The sequence below is a fragment of the Cnephaeus nilssonii genome (genome assembly GCF_951640355.1).
Source record: "Cnephaeus nilssonii genome assembly, chromosome: 4".
Lineage (NCBI taxonomy): Eukaryota > Metazoa > Chordata > Mammalia > Chiroptera > Vespertilionidae > Cnephaeus > Cnephaeus nilssonii.
Genome location: NC_137075.1, coordinates 36606184 through 36629563, shown reverse-complemented (window position 1 = coordinate 36629563; position 23380 = coordinate 36606184). Strand labels below are relative to the sequence as shown.

General features: G+C 41.1%; 1 protein-coding gene across 4 annotated transcripts in view; it reads right to left on the bottom strand.

Moving 5' to 3' along the window:
- Nucleotides 1-2327: 2327 nt before the first annotated feature.
- Nucleotides 2328-23380, bottom strand: part of SLC12A6 (solute carrier family 12 member 6) — a 103157-nt gene continuing 82104 nt past the window's right edge. For 2 of the 4 annotated variants that reach the window (XM_079768274.1, XM_079768276.1), the window contains exons 13-25: nucleotides 21574-21748; nucleotides 21173-21291; nucleotides 19961-20059; nucleotides 18314-18433; nucleotides 17472-17576; nucleotides 16267-16435; nucleotides 7668-7863; nucleotides 6685-6854; nucleotides 5178-5309; nucleotides 4500-4607; nucleotides 4086-4282; nucleotides 3554-3687; nucleotides 2328-2468 (exon numbers count right to left, since the gene is read on the bottom strand). In XM_079768274.1, the coding sequence (XP_079624400.1) occupies nucleotides 2377-2468; nucleotides 3554-3687; nucleotides 4086-4282; nucleotides 4500-4607; nucleotides 5178-5309; nucleotides 6685-6854; nucleotides 7668-7863; nucleotides 16267-16435; nucleotides 17472-17576; nucleotides 18314-18433; nucleotides 19961-20059; nucleotides 21173-21291; nucleotides 21574-21748 (1816 nt within the window). In that variant the 3' untranslated portion in view covers nucleotides 2328-2376. The remainder of the gene's footprint in view (nucleotides 2469-3553; nucleotides 3688-4085; nucleotides 4283-4499; nucleotides 4608-5177; nucleotides 5310-6684; nucleotides 6855-7667; nucleotides 7864-16266; nucleotides 16436-17471; nucleotides 17577-18313; nucleotides 18434-19960; nucleotides 20060-21172; nucleotides 21292-21573; nucleotides 21749-23380) is intronic. The other 2 variants (XM_079768275.1, XM_079768277.1) reach the window with 1 other exon arrangement.

Here is a 23380-nt window from a genome sequence, read left to right as displayed (position 1 = left end):
TAAGAAAGCTATAGAAGGCAGAGGGCCAGCAATTGGAAAATGTATGTTATCATAACCTGCCCTGGTAAAGTCATAGCTAAGACTTAAAAGTTGGATCTTATTCAAAAGGCAGGAGGAGGTCTTTTCTTTCTCTTCCTTCTTGAAACAAAACCCCTTCCCCTAAGGTGCATTCTCGTTAAGTTTTCGGTATTGCTTGATTTGCAGTGATTAAAGAGAAGATACTTTGTAGACAAACAACATAAGCAACACAGAGACATGAAATGCTCTAGATAGAGATGAGTTTAAATCTGGCCTAATAACCATTTTCCCACGTAACAATGATTTTGTATTTAGGGGCTGAAGTGGTGGCTATATTAATAGCCATGAATTCCCTTATCCCTTTAAAAGATTCTTATAGAGTTCTAACCACAAAATGCTTTTAAAACTAACCTTAACTTCTGCCCATATTTTTTCTATATGGAAATATATATAAATATCACTTTGGCCAGAAGGTGTGTGTAAATGTAGAGGAATTCCTGGACCGGCAGACTTTTAGATCATAGATCTTCAATATTTTGAGTCTTGGGAACCTGTCCTACTGCTGGACTCAACTAAACAATGGAGTGTTGCAGTGGAAGCAGTAAATGCTTCTACCCTCTGCAGGAAGGAGCAGAATAAAAGACAAAAATTCTGTCTGCTTTGCTACCATCACTGGGCCTGAAGGTTGAAAGAAAAGAAAAAGGAATACATTGAAATGACTCAATTTTTTTTAAGTCATACTGAAGGGTTTTCCCTGTAAAGGTCAAATGAATAGTCTGCTGGTACCTAGGTCAGCTTGCTCCATATCCTAATGGGTAATCAAAAAAGTGCCACTATTGATCAATAAAGTGAAATTCTAAAGCCACAAGTATAGGCAGACAGTTTTTCTAAATAACCTATCCTCATATATTTGAAATTACCATTTAGTCAGACAGAATAATTTTGTTATGCTTGAAAAACGTGTTTTTGTGATCAGTAAATTACCAATAAGCTAAGCTTGCATACGTATTTCCATAACATACGTAAAGCTTCTAAAGCAAAACTGAAACGGCAGAAGACCACTGGCTTGGACAGTCTCCTAGTTTAGAGCCACGTTTCTGCAGTCAGAATGAAGAATTAAAATGGAAAGGAAATGCGCATACTTGGCATTTGGTTGAGTGCCTCAGGTCTTCTCTATGGCTTTAGAAATGAGTCCACAGGTTTCTTAGTGAAAGAAGTTACTTGACTAGGCCAATGCCAATGTATGCCACCTTAGTGAACTAGGTAAGCGAGGAGCAGCATCTCAGTAACTTTGGCACTATTGTAGGAATACGGCTCTAGAACTTCGAATTCCATTGCTGGATTTCCCCTTGAAAAGATAGAAACCTTTTAGGAAAGAATTTTAGCCAAGCTTCCTAGTGTTTGTTCCTATGATTTCTGACCTGTGTCTGCTAACCCAGAGGACATAAAAGAGAAGGAAAGGTGAACCTATTGGTCAGTGTACATCATTATCTGTATTTCTGAGAAAATAGCTTGTATGTTTGCCCATGTCACATAGGTAACCAGATTATATTTCAGTAAATCTTAATAGCTATCTTAGAATTTCCTTAATTTGGCCATTTGAAAAGAACCTGAAAGAAATAATTTTTACTCTACTGTTTAAAACTTTCCATGTTAACACTGCCTACGTTACAATCTTAATCACAGAGTGGGGTCTGAAAACAAGCAGCTGAAATATTCAACAACCCAGTATGTGTACATACACTACTTTTTTGGGGAAATCTTGTTTTGGAGGACGAAGTAGAAGCTGCAGCCATATTTCAGATTTTGTATATCAGTACCCTGCAGAGCAGTGGATACACTCAAGAAAATTAGCTAAAAAAGGTTTTCATCTTGGCTTGCCATAGGTTATCTTCACCGGGATATTAGGTCCTCATACACTTGGCCATGAATTCCTTAGAATGACGACTTTTTTTCTCTGTTGAACCATGACTTCTGAGACTCATCTTTAATGCTGGATGTACTTGCTTTTTGTCTTCAGTTGCATTTCTGGTATGCCTTCTGACAATTCATTTTATTGGTTAGCTTGTTAATTGTAACTTGCCTTCAACTGGTATAGCCATGGCTTTAGTAATTATCATTTTCCTAATGTTGAGGGAATATTTGCTTCTATAAGGGGGGCAGATCATATGGGAGCAAAGAGCAGAACTGTTGTTACATTTTTGCACAAGTACTTGAGGCTCAGCTTGTCAAGCATTCATTCAGATGATGTGTATAGGACACAGGCCTCTAGTTGGTAGGACTGGTAGTAAAGAGCTGGCACTCATGGAGGATAGAAGCCTTTTAGGAAACAAAGCCAAGCAGTCATTCAGGAGGAAATTACGAATAAATGGTGATCACTTCACTGCCACCACCTCGGACAAGGAGGACTCGCTCTAGTCCCTCGGTGAGCACTTCTAGGAACTCCATGTCTTCAGAATTTGTCAAGGAGACAAAGGCAGAAGAAGAGCACACTTTACAACCTGTACCATGATAATCAGAGTTTATCTGATTAGAAAGCTAAAAAAATCAACATGCTTGTGTTAATTATTGCATACTCAGAATTGGAAGACTACTTTGTAATTCAATTTCACCCTGTGAATTAATAAAAGGATCTAATCCCTTTGCATATATAATACAAGACTTTTCCACTTGTTAGATTTTTTTTTCTAAATATTTTTTAAAAATAGGAAAAACACACAAGTAATGTGTAATATATTATGTAGCAAAATAAGCCAAAAAAGGAAAAGCCACAACAGGGCAGCTCGTTAAGATTTCTAGAGAGAACACACATTTTCTCAGTGAAGTTACCCAAGTAGAATCTTTCTGCCAGCTCTTTTTTCCTTTTAAAAAAATCTCTTCCTTAATGCTACTGGTGGGAATGGGCCAGGCGTCACCATTGCAGTGCTGAAGCCGTCTCAAAAAATTCCTGTTTTTTTCCTTTATCTCTTTTTCCCCCTCAGAGGAGGGTCCACTTCAGCTGCTTCTCCCCTAATGGCACCCAAAAAAAAGAGGCTTGAAAAGGAGAAAGGATATGGTATTCTGTCTCTGGGATTGTCAGAAAGGGTTCCATACACAATATTAGAAGTAATGTTGCAAATATAGCACCTAAAAAAAGTCTCTTTAGGGTTCAGAGAGAACATATTATAACCCTAACTCCTTAAAAGAAGATTAATCTCACTGCTTTGTAAGATTCCTTGTCTAATAAGACTTTTAAAAGTCTCCATCTTCAAGAGGAAAATTTTGGCAGGAACAGTCACTCTGGCCAAGTAGTCACATCTAAAAAGCAAGCTAAGCCTGGCCAGTGTGGCTCAGGAGGTCATGGTTTGATTTCCAGTCAGGGCATATGCTTGGGTTTCCGGGCTCTGTCCCCAGTGGTGGGCAAGCAGGAAGCAGCCAATCAATGATTCTGATCATTGATGTTTCTATCTCCTTCCTCTCTGAAATCAATAAAAATATAAAAATAAAAGCAAACTAATATTTTCCCTACTGGTAGTTCCACTCCAGGAAAGGATACAGTTTTCATCACCCTCAGGATTTCGGGGTGGCCCTGGCATATTCAACAAAACCAACTTTGCTTCATGGGACTTGTTAACTATGACCTCATTGAGCTTCACTGCTGTATGCATCCGCCTCACATTGGACTGGTCCCTGCAGAGGGAAAGGGGAAGAAGGTGGGGAGACAGAGAGGTGGTTAAGGCAAACAGAAAACGAGGCATATCATCAACAACCTTAAACTTGAGATATAGAGCTTTTTTGCTTTGAGTATGAATGATGTAATGAACAAAATGACTTCCTTATAATATTAACACCTTGGGTTTTCTCATTCTATGTTTGCTTGTTTATACCAGGAACACGGTATAAAGAAGAAGGATGGTTACCTTGTGTACAGTGTTAATTGGTAGCTGGTATGAACAGGCAAACAACAGAGAGATGGCTGCATTTGGGGTAAGATGAACAGATTCCATCTTGTGTATCCTGGCAAAAGCGCATCTGTGGCCCTGATTAGGATACTGTTATGTGATAAGCTTGTGAGCTGGACAACTTACGGACGCATGTTAAGCAGGTCCTGGAATCCTTCCATTGACTTGGCCCTTTGCCCCCGGGATGCCATGTACTTGTCTTTTGTCCAAGTCATGTGCACCTTCTCCTGATAGGTTTCTGTCTCTTCATCCTCATCAGAGCCAATGCTGGTCAGTCGTAGCATTGAATTCCGGTCTTTCACCAACTGTGCCTGCGGAAGGTGCTATATTTGCAACATTACTTCTAATACCTCTGACTCTATACCCAATTTTCCCTCATGCTTCATCTTTCAATTATTTTGAAACAATAATGTGACTATAGTGGGATAACTGATAAAGTGAGAAGAAAAGAATTTGTCATCTCATAAAAACAATACGCTATCATTCCTTTCAGTGACAGATTTCATAGGCCAGGGTCAGATTAATGCACCAAGGTCTCACCTCTCTGTCCCTCTCCGTTTTGGAGAGTCGCATGTGCCGGAGCATCTGGGACCTTTGCTCCATCATCAGAGTACGTTCATAGGTGTAAGCTGATATGTCACTGTCGTGCTGCCACATATATCAGAGTGGGCAAGAAACAAAGGAGAAAGCAGGATGAACCACACATTTTCATCTTCACTCACAAAATTAAACCAAAGTATCACAATGTCGACCAAAGTTTCACTCCTACTTTGTTTAAGCCACATAAACATGACATTGTGGATTATAGATCAAATCCAGAAGCCCTGAGAATCCTGTCCATAATCTAACCGTTACATGTTTCCTTAAAACACAAAACACAACTCTAGTCTCTTTTTTAATACTGCTAGGTGTGTTTTTTTTAAACTGTGATTTTAGCATGAATACATGAATGAAAACTTAATGAAATTATATTAAGCAGACAGGAATCTGACAGAAATATCAGGGCTATGTAACAAAAAAGAAAACAAAAAAATTAAAAACCACCAAACACTTCACATACACATTCTACTTATTTAGATCAATATATTAGGGTTGTTTTGGAACTAAAGGATTAATCCATATTTGCAGCTAAAGAATTCCCAACCAGAAAAGGTACTAGGAAGACAGGAGAGGGGTGGGTGAAGGTGGTTTCTTTGGTCTCACACTCAGCTTTCTCACCATCTCCACCACTTCCACCTCTGCCTCAATGCGCAGGTGATACAGGAAGGTGGCCAGGTCCTTCTTCATCTGAATACTGTTGTCCTCTAGCTGGGCTACTGTGAAGATCCGTATGCTGCATTTTCGCCACACCTGAGAAAGGGCCGTACGCACATGGAAAATGTTATGTAAAAAGGCAAAAGTGACTTATTTCTTACACCACAAGGCACTGTTGCCTAGAACATCTTGCTAGAGTATCAGGGTATTGATTCTTAGCTTCCTACTTGCAATATTATTGTACTAGGGCAAAAGTTTGACAAGAAACACATTAAATACTATTTTAAGCAGGTCTTTTTTTTTAATCCTAACCCGAGGATATGTTTTTATTGATTTTTAGAGAGAAAGAGGAAGGGGGAGAGAGAAACATCGATATGAGAGAAACATTGATCAGTTGCCTCCAGAATGCGTCCCACTGGGAATTGAACCCACAACCTAGGAATATGTGTCCTGACTGGGAATAAAACCCACAACCTTTTGGTGTATGGGACAATGCTCCAACCAACTGAGCCACCTGGTCAGGACTATTTTAAGCAGTTCTTAATTTCATAACAAGAAAACACCTGGCAAAAAAGGAAAAGATGGTGTGTGATACATTAAGAGGGTGCTTTATTCAGAGAGCATATTGACACCATGCTTATAGACTATATTATTTTAAATTTCAGTTTAATTGACAAACATGCACGTTTACCCTTGCTTTTCCAAATTCGAAAGACTTTTTAAAAAAATATATTTTATTGATTTTTTACAGAGAGGAAGGGAGAGGGATAGAAAGCCAGAAACATCGATGAGAGAGAAACATTGATCAGCTGCCTCCTGCACACCCCCCACTGGGGATGTGCCCGCAACCAAGGTACATGCTCTTGACCGGAATCGAACCCAGGACCCCTCAGTCCGCAGGCTGACGCTCTATCCACTGAGCCAAACCGGTTTCAGCAAGACTTTTTTTTTTTTAAGAATGTGTTTAGCCAGGCCAGTGTGACTCAGTGAATGAGTGTCGACCTATGAACCAGGAGGTCAGGGCACATGATTCCTGGCCAGGGCACATGATTCCTGGCCAGGGCACATGCCTGGGTTTCGGGCTTGATCCCTAGTGGGGAAGCATGCAGGAAACAGCCGATCAATGATTCCCTCTCATCACTGATGCTTCTCTTTCTCTCTCCCTCTCCCTTCCTCTCTGAAATCAATAAAATAAAATAAAAATACGAAAGAAAAAAAAAATGTTTACTTGTTAGTGTTTTTTTCCAAGAAATCACATACAACTATCAATTTACGGGATTTCATTTAGAGATAGGTAAATATTAACTACAAAGAAAATATTTCTCATAAGGTTGAAACTGGAGAGCCAAGAATAATCCCCAACTCTTCTGATTCTAAGCCCTAACACTATATATTCGAAGAGGAAGATCTTATCTAATAAATGGGACAGAAGTTAAGGGAGGAAGACTTTTTAAAAAGATGTCTAAAATACCTTGTACTGTTTAAGTAGGAATGGTAACAACATGAGCATCCCCCCATCATGCACAATCCACCACACGTCAATGTTGCCCTCAGAAAATTGCTCCACGTTGCTGGGAAAGAACGAGATGTTTTTTGCCACTAGCAGGGCCAGATGGGCAGCAGTTGTCACTCGAACTGTGCCTAGGGAGAGAAAAGAGAATCAGGACAAGCAGGGAAGAACCTTAGGGTTGCCCTGCTTCCCACCACAAGGATAATGAAAGCAAGGATAATGTTCCTTTACATTTCTTTGAGCAAGGTGTCCTATTTACATAGTAGGTATACCACAAATATGAAAACCACTGTGAAAAGACTAAAAAGCTAACAGAATTAGATTGAATACTATGATGTACATTACCAAATATATTCTATTTACTACATTTCTAAGGGGGGATATGTGATTTTGGGAGATTTTGAAGCTGAGGGCAACCCTTCCAATTCCTGCATCTGGCCAGCACTGAGAATGTCAATATGGGACTCACAAATATGTCAATTTCAGAGATAATTGCTAACATAAGACTTGACAGAGATACATAATTCATGAACATAATGTAAAGCTAGAAGGTGATGAGTAGAATAAGGTTATCATTACCAGTAGTTATTTAGGTGTCCTTATAAGAGCATGTTTCAGCAATGGCATAGCGTCTACTAACGAAGCTAGGGGCTGGGGTTAGGGAAACAGGGATTTAACTAACTGCCCTATTTGGGCCCTTGGTATAGTACAGTGGTCGGCAAACTCATTAGTCAACAGAGCCAAATATCAACAGTACAATGATTGAAATTTCTTTTGAGAGCCAAATTTTTTAAACTTAAACTTCTAACGCCACTTCTTCAAAATAGACTCGCCCAGGCTGTGGTATTTTGTGGAAGAGCCACACTCAAGGGGCCAAAGAGCCGCATGTGGCTCGCGAGCCGCAGTTTGCCGAACACAGGTATAGTATAAGAAGTGTTTTGTACCAATAAAAGTCTTCCAAGATCGAGAATCTTCACTCTGGCGCCAGCTATTAGGCCATCCCATCACCACTGTATTGTGCTTCATGCCTCCAAGGCCACACGACTGGATGAGGTGGGAAATGCCCTCTTTCAGCTTGGCAGCCACCACCAGCTGGCAGAATCCTTTCACCTTCTCTGCCTCCATTAGGTGCTTTATGGTCTGCAAGAGAGACAGAACTTCAACACTGAATTGCTTCATCCTGGACCTTTTAATTTTTAACTCCGTCTCTAATTCTATTCCTCTTTCCAAACTCTGCCTAAGACCATATCTCCTATAGAAAAGTCCAAAAAGTTAACATTATCCTAATGAAATTTCATGACCCTTTGTCTTTTTCACTTTTTTTAATCCCCAGCAGAGGATATGTTCATTGACTTCAGAGAGAGAGGAAGGGAAGAGGGAGGGAGGAAGAAAGGGAGAGCGAGAGCGAGAGAGACCTGCTGCACATGCTTTGACCAGGATTGAACCTGCTACCTATGTATATGTCCTGACCAGGAATTGAACCTGTAACATCTTGGTGTAAGGGACGGTGCCCCAACCAACTGAGACACCTGGCCAGGGCTGTCTTTTTTCACTTTCTTTTTTTTTTTTTTTTTAATATATTTTATTGATTTTTTACAGAGAGGAAGAGAGAGGGACAGAGAGTTAGAAACATCGATGAGAGAGAAACATCGATCAGCTGCCTCTTGCACATCCCCTACTGGGGATGTGCCCGCAACCAAGGTACATGCCCTTGACCGGAATCGAACCTGGGACCCTTGAGTCCGCAGGCAGACGCTCTATCCACTGAGCCAAACCGGTCTCGGCTTTTTTCACTTTCTAAGTGCTTACTATATATAGGGTGTCCCCCCAAAATGTATACACACAGTTTAAATAATTATAAAGGCAGTGTTTATTAAAATACATTTCATTTTCAAAATTGAGCTATCAGCCATTTAAGTATGTATACATTTTCTTGGGACACCCTGTATATATAGGTGGTTGTCTATATAGGTCAGGTGTCCTCAAACTACGGCCCGCAGGCCACATGCGGGTGTTTTTGCCGTTTTGTTTTTTTACTTCAAAATAAGATATGTGCAGTGTGCATAGGAATTTGTTCATAGTTTTTTTTAAACTATAGTCCGCCCTCCAACGGTCTGAGGAACAGTGAACTGGCCCCCTGTTTAAAAAGTTTGAGGACCCCTGATGTAGGTCCTCTGGCTTTCCTTCTATTGTTTTTTTCTTTGAAACATACCTAAAATATTAAGAATAGGGATATTCACAAAATGAATAGTCAATATTCTTTCCTAACTGACCGGAATGAGTGTGAACAGATCTCCTTCTGATACTGTTATTATTAACCTAGTTATTAATAACAGGAAAGGAGCAAAAGGAAGGCCAAATATTACAGACATGTCATTTGGACAGCTTCACCATGAAGCTAAAGCTTTACCACTCCCCAGGGAGCCATCAGTCTATTCCGCACAGATCAAGGAGGAAGAGACTGGCAAGGGGGGAGGTAGAGGCATACCCAGTAAAGTTAGGGGTAACTAGAGAAGGAACATGTGTATCAGCCACACCTGAGAACAGATTACTAGCCAGAACAGGTGTGGCCACTGCAAGGGTGCAAAATATGGGCTACTTCATTCCTTGAACAAAGGAACTTGCTCTCCTGTACTCCTGTGTTCTTGGCTCTTGGGACTCTTGTGGGGGCTCCCACACATTCGCCCGCACACACAATGGACTAATAGACTGTAACTAGCCTGATGCTGAACTGGACCTTGCTGCAACATGGAACTCTGGACACTGGCTTTGCTTTTAGCTCTACTGAGTCCCCAGCTACACTTCTTCCAGGACTAGATTAAGGGAAATGGGACACTGGAAACCCAGGGATGTAATTCCATGCAAATAAAAATCACTCATCCTCCAGTGAGAGTCTCAGAAAATTCTTTTTCTTGAGATATTTTAAGGATGCCACCCCCAGTTGGGAAAGGAATACCTCAACTTCCCTGATAACAGAATGGTGACCCAGATGGGACTCAATAAGAGGATTCAAGTATGGAAAGCATCTCTCTTCCTTCCCACTCCTCGTGGCCTCCAAACCAGCACTCGCAGGGTGAAATAGCAAGCAGAAGAAATAGAATCTGACAGTGCCTGTAGCTATTCGGGCCTGCATCTGGCCAGCACGGGGAAGGACGAAAACCTGAACTGGACTGGGGTGAGATGAAACCTCCCCTCCCTAAGATGGGGGTTTTATCACCCATTTCACTCCCTCTCTCTAGTGTTGGTGCATTTCCTTCTCTCAGCCCTCCACTGCCTCTGGTGCTGCTGGTTCAGGTGCACCAAGCACTCTTTAGCAGCCCAGGCACACGGAGTCAGACAGTGGCCTGGGAAAGGACAGCCACGGGAAATGCCTTTGCAGGTATAGAGCTATGCTCCCTACTGAGCCCCAGGGCCTGTGGAGAAACTGGGGCTCAAGGGCAGCTCCTAGCTAAACAACAACAACAACAACAAACCCCAGCTTCTTTAAGCCCTGGGAGTGGCCAGCAATCCTGTGTTGCCACAAAGTTAATTCCTAGTGCCCACGTTCTCCAAGTTTGCAGGCCTTCTCTCTCTCCACCTCTCCGCATTCTCTCAGTTTTGTCTCCTCTGTTCCCACCCTACAGGACTCAGACTGAGGACTGGGAACACCCAGGGGCAATATGCAGATGGGTGCCAGGAAAAAATAAAATGAGCTACTTTAAAATTTACTCTGGGGCCAGAAAAACCCTCGCCCCTAGCCTGGGGCTTAAGGGGCCACTGCCTATTTCCCCTCTGAATTTCGCAGGCACAAGGCATAAGGGGAGCCCAGTGTCAGATGCTGGCTGAGATTACTGCTGGGGATTCCAAGTTCTACCTCCTAGCCCCTGCACCATTTGAGTTCCCCAAAGCACCCAACTGCTTCACCCCAACCCCTGCAGTGGCGTGCAGGAGGAAGGGACTCCCAGCCACAGTGACCAGCTGCTGTGGGCACAGCTTGGTTTCCTTCTTCATCTCCCTGCCTTTTCTCCTTCACTGGGACAGTGTGCGTGTGTGCGTGCAGGTGACTCAACGGTGACTCAACACTATCTGGGAATAAGCCTGCAGAATTAGGGTGAGCACCCCGAATCTCGTGACAGTGTGCCAGGGAGGGGGGAGGGGGCGCGGGGAGTGTCTGGTGTATTAAATTCTATCCAGCCAGACTTAAGGGAAACTGCCTTATGCTGCCAAGCCTCTTAAAGGACTGAGGCTGTTAGAAACACGAGACAGCAACAGATTGCTAGCCAACAGATTGCAAGTTAAAAGAGCTGGACTTTTTCAGAATCTTCCCTGTAGAGTTAGAGGCCCCATACCTGGACAATTATATTACTGTTTTGGGAAGGGTCTCTATCTCAGGCATGGAAAGGGACTTTGGACTGTGAGCAAATGTCAGTTCCCCCCAGTCGGCTTAGGTTGGACTGCCAGGGGACCCCATGGTGACTAAAATGTCATGCCCCTCCTCATGCCTCCCTCAGCTATTGAATCTCCTCCTTTTAAGAGAATAAAAGGGGATGAAAGACTGTTTCATTTTTTCTTCCCTGAAGTAAACGGTAATATAGTCTCTATTTCTCAAGTACAGTACTACTCTGGCATGAAATTTTATTCTGGGTTTGTCAAAGAAGATTCTCTGCCTCTGAAATACTAATACTTGGTCTCCAAGGATTCTTATTTGAACCATCTGTTGGAATGCAGAGTCTGAGAAATAAATCTTATCTAAGCCTAAGCTATCTGAGTCAATCAATCAAATTCAGTTCACCTACAAGTTGCTAAATCAGTGAGTTTTGCTGTATACCTGTCTCCAAGGAAGTATGTCTCTTAAAGTATCAGTGAATTTGCCAGTGAAGAAGACTATGTTTCTAAAAGGTATGAAATGTGTTTGCTTTTTCTCCCTACCTTATCCCTCCAGAATTTGGCAATTCTTTTTTGTTTGTTTGTTTGTTTGTTTGTTTGTTAATCCTCATCCGAGGATATTTTTTCCATTGCTTTTCAGAGAGAGTAGAAGGAAGGGTAGGGGAGAGAAAAAAAAATCAATGTGAGAGAGACACACTGATTGGTTACCTCTCAAATGAGCCCTGACTTGGGGCGTTCGAACCCGCAACATAGGAACATGCCCTTGACCGGAACTGAACCTGAGATCCTTTGGTGCGTAGGCCAATGCTCTAACCACTTAGAAACATAGGCCAGTGCCAGAATTTGGCAATTCTTTTTTTTTTTCTTTAATATATTTTTATTGATTTCAGAGAGGAAGGGAGAGGGAGAGAGAGATAGAAACATCAATGATGAGAGAGAATCATTGATCAGCTGCCTCCTGCATGTCCCCGACTGGGGATTGAGCCCACAACCTGGGCATGTGCCCTTGACCAGAATCAAACCTGGGACCCTTCAGTCCGCAGGCCGACGCTCTATCCACTGAGCCAAACCGGCCAGGGCAGAATTTGGCAATTCTTAATGAGTGGTTCATGGCAATACATTTCTTTGCATAAATCCAATAAGTCTAGCTCCAAATTATGTGGTCTTATTAATCAGACTTTAACTGGAATGCCATGTCTGAGAGAGACATGCCTGGATTCTAAATGTTACCAGAATGCTTTAATGACTCTCAAAGCTGATTGAAGCCAATCAAAGGCCACTTGCAGAAATGGCCTAATACCTTACTTGGTCATGTGGTTCATGGCAGTGTTTCCAGGGAAGGAATGAAGGTTGCTTTCCTGAAAGATGACAAGAAAAGAAGCTCAAGACACCTTTGGGCAGCTCAGGGACTTGAGGACTTGATCCAAACCTACAGATATTTCAGGCAAAGCTTGATGGCAACTACAGCTTGGCCTCTCCACTCTGAGGGGACGACTGCTCACTAAGGGTCAATCTAGCCGAAACCGGTTTGGCTCAGTGGATAGAGCGTTGGCCTGCGGACTGAAGGGTCCCAGGTTCGATTCCGGTCAAGGGCATGTATCTTGGTTGCGGGCACATCCCCGGTGGGGGGTGTGCAGGAGGCGGCTGATCGATGTTTCTCTCTCATCGATGTTTCTAGCTCTCTATCCCTCTCCCTTCCTCTCTGTAAAAAATCAATAAAATATATTTAAAAAAAAAAAGGGTCAATCTAAAGATTCCTTGTGAAAATTCCAGCAAAACAAATTTGAAAAAGCCTGTGATTGATTTGATGAATTGCTGTTCTTGTTTATGCAAATAATCAGCCTTGATACAGCCTGTCTGAAAATGAGAGTAATCTTAGGGAGAAAAATTATGTTTTAATGAAAATCATCATGTTCAATTATAGATAGTAGACTCCAATGCAGTTAACTGTCTTCAAAATTTTGTTTTTAAGGCTGTGTCTATGTATGCCATACAGGCCTCAGCACCTGATGACATCACCAGGGATGTTCTATTTGCAGACAAACTATCAGACTGTCACTGTGTAACTCCATTCCACCAAAAGCCTTTTATCTGGAAGGCTTCTCAACTAGTTTATGATTTGCTATGAACATTAACCTCTGTGTTTTGTTTCCTTCTGTTTTCACAGAATGTATGTCTATATCCTAATTTACCTGATTGCTTGCTCACACAATATAGGCCTCACAGTAGAAGCCATCTGCATCACCTTATCCTAAAAATGAGACTCAACAGTCTGGATTTATGATTGAATCAATGAAGTATGGACAGTCTAACAGCTTTGCTTGAAACTGTTTTCCCTTTTCTGCCCAAATAGTGCAAACAGAAAAGGTCCCAGTGTCTCATGGGGGAAATCCTAGAATATTTCCCTTAGCTTAACTTGAGTGGACAAAAGAGCTTCAGACAGGTGCGACACACCTGCCTCCAGGGAAGCCACTCTTCCAGCCTAACTGGGGATGCTGTACGTTACTCTTTCTCCTTATCACATGAGTTTTTACCACTCACTAGACCTTTAGTTACTATAAGTCTCTTCACTTTTGATTATGCCTTTTAATCTTCTTGTCAAGTTTGTTATTTCTAGAATACAACCAGAATGCCAGCTTGTCCAATGTGTCATCCTCCTGGACATCACTGTGTCACCCTCAGGGACACCAGACTGACCTGGAATTTGCAAAAGCTCCCTTCCCTACATGAAGATTCCATTCCCTTTTGCTCCCTTCTTCCTCTGTCAGACAGGGAGAACCTCTGAGCCTTGGAACAGGCAGGTCTACACCCCACTGAGAGCATGAAGCAATTATAAGAAGATAGAGACCTTCGTCCATTTCTCCTTTGTAAGACTACAAAGAGGTTCCTTTTTCTCAGGGAGGAAGGATACCTATATAATTAACCTAGTCTACACTAATAAAAGAGAAACATGCAAATTAACCATCACTCCGTTACGCCCACCAGCCAATCAGAGAGAGTATGCAAATTAACCCAACAAACATGACGGTTAATTTGCATACACAGACGGGGAGTGAAGACTAAAGACAGCATAGAAGAGGGGCAGAAAACGAGGCGGCGGTGGCGGCGGGAGGGAAAGTGCGTGGGGGGGGAGTGCAGGGCAGCGGTGCTGGCGGGAAGGAAGGCACAAGGCAGCGGCAGTCGGAGGGAAGGGAAAGCACAAGACGGCGGCAGGAGGGAAAGCGCGGGGGGGTGGGAGGGAAGCCCGCCAGAAGCCCTGTTCTTGCAGGAATCTTCTTGCAACGGGCCTCTAGTTATTAATAACAGGAAAGGAACAAAGGGAAGGCCAAATATTATAGACACAGACATGTCATTTGGGCAGCTTCACTAGGAAGCTAAAGCTTTACACTTCCCAGGGAGCCACTGGTCTATTCCCTATAGATGCTGGGGGAAGGGACTGAACGGGGGGGAGGGAGGTAACACATATCCAGTAAAGTTGGGGGGTCTAGGGGAGGTAGTTGTCTGTCAGTCATACCTGGGAACAAATCACTGGCCAGAATAGGCATGGCACTGCAAAGGTGCAAAATCTGGGATACTTAATTCCCTGAACAAAGGAATTCGTTTTCTTGTACTCTTGTGCTCTTGGTTTCTCTTGGGACCCTTGTTGTAGGGGGCTCACTCTCTTGGCTCCCATACATTCACCGACACACACAATGGACTAATAGACTGCAACTAGCCTGATGCTGAACTGGACCTTGCTGCTACATGGAACAGAAATTCTGGACACTGGCTTTGCTTTTAGCTCTACTGAGTCCCTAGCTACACTTCTTCCAGGACTAGATTAAGGGAAACGGGACACTGGAAACCCAGGGATGTAATTCCATGCAAATAAAAACCCCTCATCCTCCTGTGTGAGTCTCAGAAAATTCTTTTTCTCGAGATATCGTAAGGACTCCACCCCCAAGCACTCAGTAGGGAAAGGGATATCTCAATTTCCCTGATAACACTCCCTTTCTCAGTCAGGCATGCCCTGACTCATATTACTAGAAATTTAATCTGATTACTCAGTTTGGGGTTTTTTTGTTTAATATATTTATATTGATTTCAGAGATGAAGGGAGAGGAAGAGATAGAAACATCAATGATGAGAGAGAATCACTGATCAGCTGCCTCCTGCACACCCCACACTGGGGATCGAGGCCATAACCTGGGCATGTGCCTTGACCAGGAATCGAACCATGACCTCAACCACTGAGCCACGCTGGTCAGGCTCTAATAATTCAGTTTTGCTTTAGGATTTTCTTTTTTGTCTCTCCTATTTCCATATTCTTTTTGATATTTTAATGGTGATTACTGATGACATCTGTATTTGCTTTACCATTCTTTTATTCAAGCCAATTTGGAGATATTTCATTTACTCTTACTCTACCCTCTTGGTGGAAAGGTGAAGGAAATAATGATGTGGAAAATGGATATGAATTCCTAAAGGAACAGATTAAGTTAGTAATGTAGCTAGGATATTATACAAGGTCTCTTGATTTCCAATCCTGTGCTTTTTATTTATTTTTACCATCATTCTGGACTAATATTTTTTCCAGCATTTCTAGTTTTTTTTGTGTGTTTTTTTGTTTGTTTCTTTTTGTTCAAAGCATTCCAAAATAAAATAGAATCCAGTAAAATTTTTGAAATGTAACTGAAAATTTCTCCAAACAAAGGGTTGGTTCTATCACTTATAAGAAATATTAGAGTGAAAACTCTTTTCTTCTTCAGGGAGAATTTTAATTAAGCAAATTAGAAGTAGCTAAGAAATCTAGCTCATGATACCATGTAGATTAGTAAGAGAAAGAAAAGTTGCTCACTGCTCCTTGTCACAAGCTTGAAAAAAATCAGCTCCATATTTTGAAGAAAAGATTTATTTATTTACATGACTTTTCACAGGGCTGAGTCAATGTCTGGAGTCTTCTGGAAATAGTGCTTAGTCTTGATAATCTTATAGTTTAGAAATGCTTTAAATAGGAAGAAAGAATACATTACTATCTTCTGGCTTACCTTATTATCTGATAGAATAGGATTGTTCAAAAGCCAGCATTCAGAGGGAAATTTCCTAGATGACTCAGGAAAGGGAATAACTTGGTCTTACTACTTAACATCACAAAACTGTAAACACAATTCCACAGTGTCAATAAACCTTGGCTTTTACCTGTTCAGCAGCTAAAGCTTCACCATAGTTCTCCAGAAAGTTCCCCACAATGACAGAGCCCACAATAGTGAGGCCCTTTCCTGCTTTAAGCTGTGAAGCAAAGGTGAGGAGGCGAGGGTGCTTGACGTGTAAATCTTCATCTAGTTTCAGTAATACGAGCAACTGAGGCCTGCAAAGAAATCCAAGGAGGATGGGATGAGGGCAAGAAAACACTTTGGGTCAGGGGAACAGAATGACAGTTCTACTTCTTAATTCAGGGCATCTGTATAAAACATGTTATTGAAAGAAGGAGGAGAATAGAAGAAATGATAAGAGTGTAGAGTTATTTTGAATCCTTCCAGTATTATCTCAAATTGATCAATCTTCAAGGAAGAATAAAAATGGTAGAAATTGAGATCACAAATCACAAGAAAAAAAGAATACAGAAATCAAGGATTTGGGACAGTTTAAAACAGGTCCATTACACCAATTCCTTGAGTCACATAATTTCCTTATCCTGTAATTAATGACACACATATTTCTGTGTATAACTATGTGCCCAAGACCACTAAAGCTCTTTTGATTTCCTTTATTTTTTTTTGTCTTTTATTTATATTTTTAAAAACTTTTTTTTATTGAGGTGCTGGAAGCTATCCATTGTCTACACTATCATGAAAGTACAACAGGAGACTTGGAAGGCTGATGGACCTTAAGCTTTAGCAAGGGCTAAAAGCTATGCACCGATTGTTCTGTCGAGACAATGTTGGCTCAAGCAATTTCCTGACCTAATAGTCTCAAAGTAAATCTTCACTAATATTTACTGACTTTAAGATAGTCTGTCTGCTACTGGACTGCCTACCTAACTAAGGGCAAGATGTGTATTCTAAAATTGAATAAAAGCTAACAGGGCATGGGCCCCAGTGAAGCCTTTCCACTAGAGAAGAGTTTTCCGCCTGGCCTCCTATGCCTTCTAAATTCATGTTTCTTGTCTAGTGTATTCGTTTGTGTGCGGCCCCTTTTCCAGATCCTGAACTCTAGCCGAACTCTAGTGCGGCATTCACACTGAGGTAACTGGTTATTAACATTATATAAATTGCAGGTGAAAAACACTATAATTTAATATCTGTATACACTATTGTGTGCTCACCACCAAAAGTCTGGTTTCTATCCATTACCATATATTTTACCCTTTTACACATTTTGCCCTCCCCCCATCCCTTCTTTACCTCCAATTTTTAGTGTGAGGAGGTCCTTCCTCCAGCCGAAGCAAAGCAAACCGGGCTGCACTGAGGGATAGCCCACGGATACCATCACCCCATTCTTTCTCAGCTCTGGGAGGAAGAGGAGAAAAGAGCAGGAACAGATTTAAACCATAGCAAGTACAATTTCAAAAAATAAAGTATTTTCTTCTGAATCTAAAAGTAACATATGCACAGGTAGAAGATTAAAACTCCTATTAATGATGTAATAATGCTTCTTACGAACATAAACTCAATGTAAGCAGATCACCATTACTGTTTACCAACAGAGTGCACTGCACCACAGCTAAGAATGAAAGCTGGAAGGGTCACTCACTTGTCCTTCTGAGTAACTATTCAACACCAATTTGAATTAGGAAGTTTAATACAGACCCAACGTTTATTTTGAAAATAATAGGAGAAAATAAAACTCAATCTAATCTTCTGAATCGGTGTTATTTATTGCTAATTTTTAGTAGTTGTTAGTCAAGTCTTAGTTGTTACAAAGTTATTCAGGACTAACTTCTTTTTCATTTCAGAGAAATGACTTGACTAATGGGGTATTTATATTTGTGTTATACTTTGTTAATACTTATTATTATTTGGATATGTCCTTTTAGTTATTTTTTTTATCCATCCATTCATACTTTCTCAACAGGTTCTCCTTGCAATTAAAAGTTGTGACTAAAGGATGGTTAAGAGAATCACCAGGGGTACAAAATTTAGCTATAAATAGATGAAGTTATCTGGATCCTAATGTAAATTTCTTTGGGTTGGCTCTAATCAAACTAGCCAGTTTTGATACTTTTAGCAGTCAAATCCACACTCACCCTTGGTACTCAATGTACTTATAGATCATACCAGCTATTACAATAGCTACGATGGCATAATACCAGGAAGAAATGAACATCAGAGCCAGACAGATACTCATTCCCATAAAAGAGAGGGTCCTAGAAAATTAAAAACAAAAATACAAATAAAAAAGTATTCTTTTCAGTAGCTACAAAAGAAGCCTGTGCTAGAGATAGTTTTTTGTGTGTTTTGTTTTGTTAATCCTCACCCGAGGATATATTTTTTCATTGATTTTTAGAGAGTGGAAGAGAGGGAGTGAAGGAAGAAGGGAGAGAGACAGGAAGAGAAAGAGAAACATCGAGGTGATAGACAATTGATTAGTTGCCTCCCACACGTGCCCTGACTAGGGCTGGGATCAAACTTGCAACTCAGGTATGTGCCCTTGACTGGGAATTGAACCCAAGACCCTTCGGTGTGCAGGCGAACATTCTAACCACTGTGCAACATCGGCCAGGGCTAGAGGTCCTTTCTAAACTGTGATGAGATATTATTTTTATTAAAAATAAAAATACACACAGAAAAACAAAAATAAACAAAAAAACACTCTATCAACTGCAGACAGAATTTGGGTAAAATGCAATTAAAATGACTTAGACAATTATATTCCCTAAAATTCTTCTGTGTAATAAACTGGCTCTATAATTTGTTTCAAAGAATAAATAGGAGAATTGTTAATCTGGATCTAAGGAAAATATAGGGTGGTAAGAGAAAAAGAAAAACAATAAAAGCAAAACAGTAACACAAAAAAGTTCATAATTAACTTTTAACTAGAGTTAAAGCTAGAAACAAGATTGGAGGTATAAGGATCAGTGAAGATCTAAATTTTTGTCAGATAAAGGTCACATCAATGCCCGCTACTGGTAAGTGAAGCAGAGAGGGATCAAGAAGAAAGTTAGCAAAGAGGAATGTAGCAACAGGTACATACAGGATCTATTACAGCACTTTTAGCTATGAGAGGAGAGAGATGGGGGTGGTAGCAAAAAACATGGCAGCTCCTTTAGGAGTGAGGAGAACATTTCACTGAGAGCTTTATCGTGTGGCTAAGCACTGTGCTAAGCACTTTAGAATATCTTAAAGCAACTCTATGGGACAGGTAATACTATTAGCCCCATTTTACAAATGAGTAAAATGAGATTTTTGTGGTTATGTGCTTTGTTGAAGGTTACAAAGCTAGGAAATAGAGCTGACATTTCAACTTAGGTCATCGGACTCCAAAGCTCACACTTTTAACTACTAACTGAAATAGTCCTAAGAGAGTTTGAGAATGAAACTGATGAGAATACGAGAGTGCAGATAGAAAGCAATGAAGTCTAGTGCTCAGCTAAGAGGGAAGTGGGAAAAAGAGACATGCAAAGGGAAATGTGTTTTAACCTGAAGAATGTAGCAGGATGAAAATATTTCTTTCATAGTTCTGATCTTTATTCTCAAGTGTGTGTTATCAATTGCTTTAAAGGCATTTATGAAAAACATGGTTGTAGGTTGGGAATTTAGGTAAGCACAGAAAATTGAAATAGCTGGCCAAGAAAAAAATTATATCAAGTTCCCAGAATCTCCTAGTTTTCTAAGTTCAACGATGGGCTATCTCTGAATGTGGGGGGAAAAAGAAGGAAAAAAAGCAGACTTACCAGTGGTAGTAGCGGAACCGGGGTCTCCAGTTGGGTGTTCGAAGTAATGTTTGCAAAGCACATGCCAAGTTCACAAAGAGGTAACACATGAGAAAAAACCTGGCAGAATAAAAGAGTAAGAGGAGTGACTGTTATTGTAAAGTGATTCCTCAAGAGCTATTTTAATAACTGGGACTTTTGCTGCATTGAAGGCTTTGTTCTAACCCACTAGCCTTTGATTAAGACTAGGAAGCAGAGAAACAAAACTTCTCCCTACAAACCTGCTCACTCTCCTATGTTCGCTCCCAGTGACAATACAACCACTCCTCACCCAGTGTTTTCCGTTACTCATCCTTCTTCCAAATTCACTTACCAAGTCCTATGGATTCTACATATTTAAAAATCTCTATCACTATCCCCTTAGTTCAGGCTCTCATTGCTTCTTTCCTAAATTGGTTAAATAAGCTCAGTGGATAGAGCGTTGGCCTGCGGACTGAAGGGTCCCAGGTTCGATTCCGGTCAAGGGCATGTACCTTGGTTGCGGGCACATCCCCAGTAGGGGGTGTGCAGGAGGCAGCTGATTGATGTTTCTCTCTCATCGATGTTTCTAACTCTCTATCCCTCTCCCTTCCTCTCTGAAACCAATAAAAAAAAATATAATATATATATATATATATATATATATATATATATATATATATATATATTAAACAAACAAAAAAAGAAAACAACCAGTCCTCCTTTAAGATACATGTGTCACTTCATCTAGAATACCTTCCCTGAGAATCAGTCCACTTAGATGTCTCACTTAAGAGCCCTTATAGCCCTCAGTGTGCACCTTTACCACAGTATCCATCACAGGGATCACTGCTTCCTTCATCTAACACCAGTTCCTGCATCTTTGTTTTCCCAGGAGGTACCCAGTGCCATGTAGGTAGTAAGTCATCAATAAGTTACAGATGAAAGAATGAAAGCTAACAGTAGTAGTAAATGCTACACCAATTAATAATGATCAGACATGACGGCAAAGAACATGTGAAGCTACACAGGGGGGCAGAAACCATGACAATCAGCCATACATGAAACTTCCCAGGAATATTTATTATTTAGGTGAAGTTACACCTGTACTTGGCTCACTCTGTTGTTATCACTGCTGTTACATGCCTGATGGAAGTCAACATGTGTGGTACATTACATAAGCAAGAATAAATAAAGACAATAACTGGATCTTACATGGAAAGAATTGGGGCCACAAGATCCAGAGAAGCGATAAGGATTCCCAGCTCTGCAATGGCAGCAGTCAGAAGTAAAGCCCAGGTAGGTTCCCCATTGGCTTTGCTGTGACCAAAAACCTGTACAGAGAAGGGAAGCATCAGACACAGGAGTGTGGGGAGTGCTTGAGTCAATGCTACAGTTGTAGATATCCAAAAGATAACAACGTTATACCTGTACTACCTCTTAAACACCTTCACTCAACTCACATATAAACTCATACTACAGATTTGGAGAGTCCTATACTAAAAACCCACATGTCTTCATATTACATGATCTAGTAATTTCTAAGCCTATAAAGACCATTCTGCTTCTCTAAGACCTGAGGAAAACGGAAGAGGGCAAAAGAAAGGGTCACTCACCCTCAGAAAGGGTATGATGTTATCCTTGGCGATAGCCTGGAGCAGCCGCGGGGCCCCGGTGAGGCTCTGAAGTCCAGCCCCACATGTCGAGAAGAAGGAGCCAATAACGATCACCCACGGGGATGGCCACGATAAGATACCTACCACCAGATTACCTTTCACAGCATCGCCGAACCTGAGAGAGAAATGAGAGTGGGAAACTGGACCTGGAAATAACTTTAGACTGTCTGGTGCAAGAGGCCTAGCTTTGGCCCATCTCGACTTTTGACATGCCTTCCTCACTAATAAACTTAATCATTCCTAGCTTCCGATTTAAAGCGAGAGAGGTGCGACTCTTCCCTTCACTTGAAAACTTAGATGCCATTGTAGAGGTACTATTTGGCCTGATTTCATTATTGTTGTGTCTCAGGGAACAGGGAGGCCTGAGGAGAGGGAGAGAGTGGGGGAACTGCCAGTCAGTGGAGCAGCCAGAACACACAGAACATTTATCAATTACGTTTGCCTTTTTATAAGGGCATGGTTTGTGCCGCCATAGATCACCATAACAAATATAATGAAAAAGTTTGAAATACTCTGAGAATTAGCAAGAGACAGACACAAAGTGAACAAATGCTATTATGGAAAAATGGCGCTGATAGACTTTCTTGATACACGGTTGTCATAAACCTTCAAATTGTAAAAACCTCAGTATTTGTGAAGTGCAATTAAGCAAAGTGCAATAAAATTAGGTATGCCTGTGTTAGGGTTCCTGTTCTCAAAGAACTCAACCTAGTAGGGGAGAGTGATAGGAAAGCAGGTAGCTGCAATGTGGTAAGTGCAGTAACACACCATGTTCAATATAGTGGTCAAACCATGGGAGGAGTGGTTTTCTCTGTTGGGGTGCATCTCTGGGAAAGCTTCATAGGAGAGAATGAATATAAGTCTGGCAGGTGGGAACAAGTCATTCCAAGTAAAGGAAACCACATAAATGTGTGGATGGATGGAGATCTGAAACAAGGGACATTTAACTTTATGTTATAAAACAGGAAATTTATGATGTAATGGCTCTTTAAGAGATAAGATTAGAAAAAGGTAGACAGGGCCAGATCAAGGTAATGGGTTTTTAGGGGTGCTGACGGGCTCTGAAGCAATCTGTATGATCAAATTTTGTGTTTTAGAAAAATTATTCTGGTGGCAGCATGGAAGAAGGATTAGTAGAAGGCAGTAAAACTGAAAGGGTGATTATTAAAAGAAATCCTGAGGGCCTGTACAAAGTGATGGGAATAAAGAATAGTGGGGAAAATAAGATCTATTAAAGTGAAAGGTGGAATTTATAGGGCTTAGAAACCAACTGGATGAAGGAATTGATGGAAAAAAGTCTAGGATGACACCTAGGTTTCTGTGAAAGGGGTGAATGGGGAGGCTATTAACTCCCCAAAACAGGGAAATGGGAAGAGATATAGCAGGTTTCAGGAAAACATATTCTAGGAATTTCTTGCAAAAACGTATTTTATACTCATAGAGGAAAGGAAAAACACATAACAGCCTTCATGAAGGAAATGAAGAAAGCAAGTTTCAAGCTTTTATTTGGAATAACAAACATACATACTTCTGTCTCACAGAGGAGATGCTAGAGACACCTGAAAGTTTATTTTTCATTTGCCTGCCTTTATTTTTGGTCCTGTTTTCCAACAGCTCTTTAAAAAACATTTTTTTCCCTATTGATTTTAGAGGAAGGGAGAAGGAGGGATAGAAACATCAATGATGAGAGAGAATCATTGATGGGCTGCCTCCTGCACACCCCCTACTGGGGGTCAAGCCTGAAACC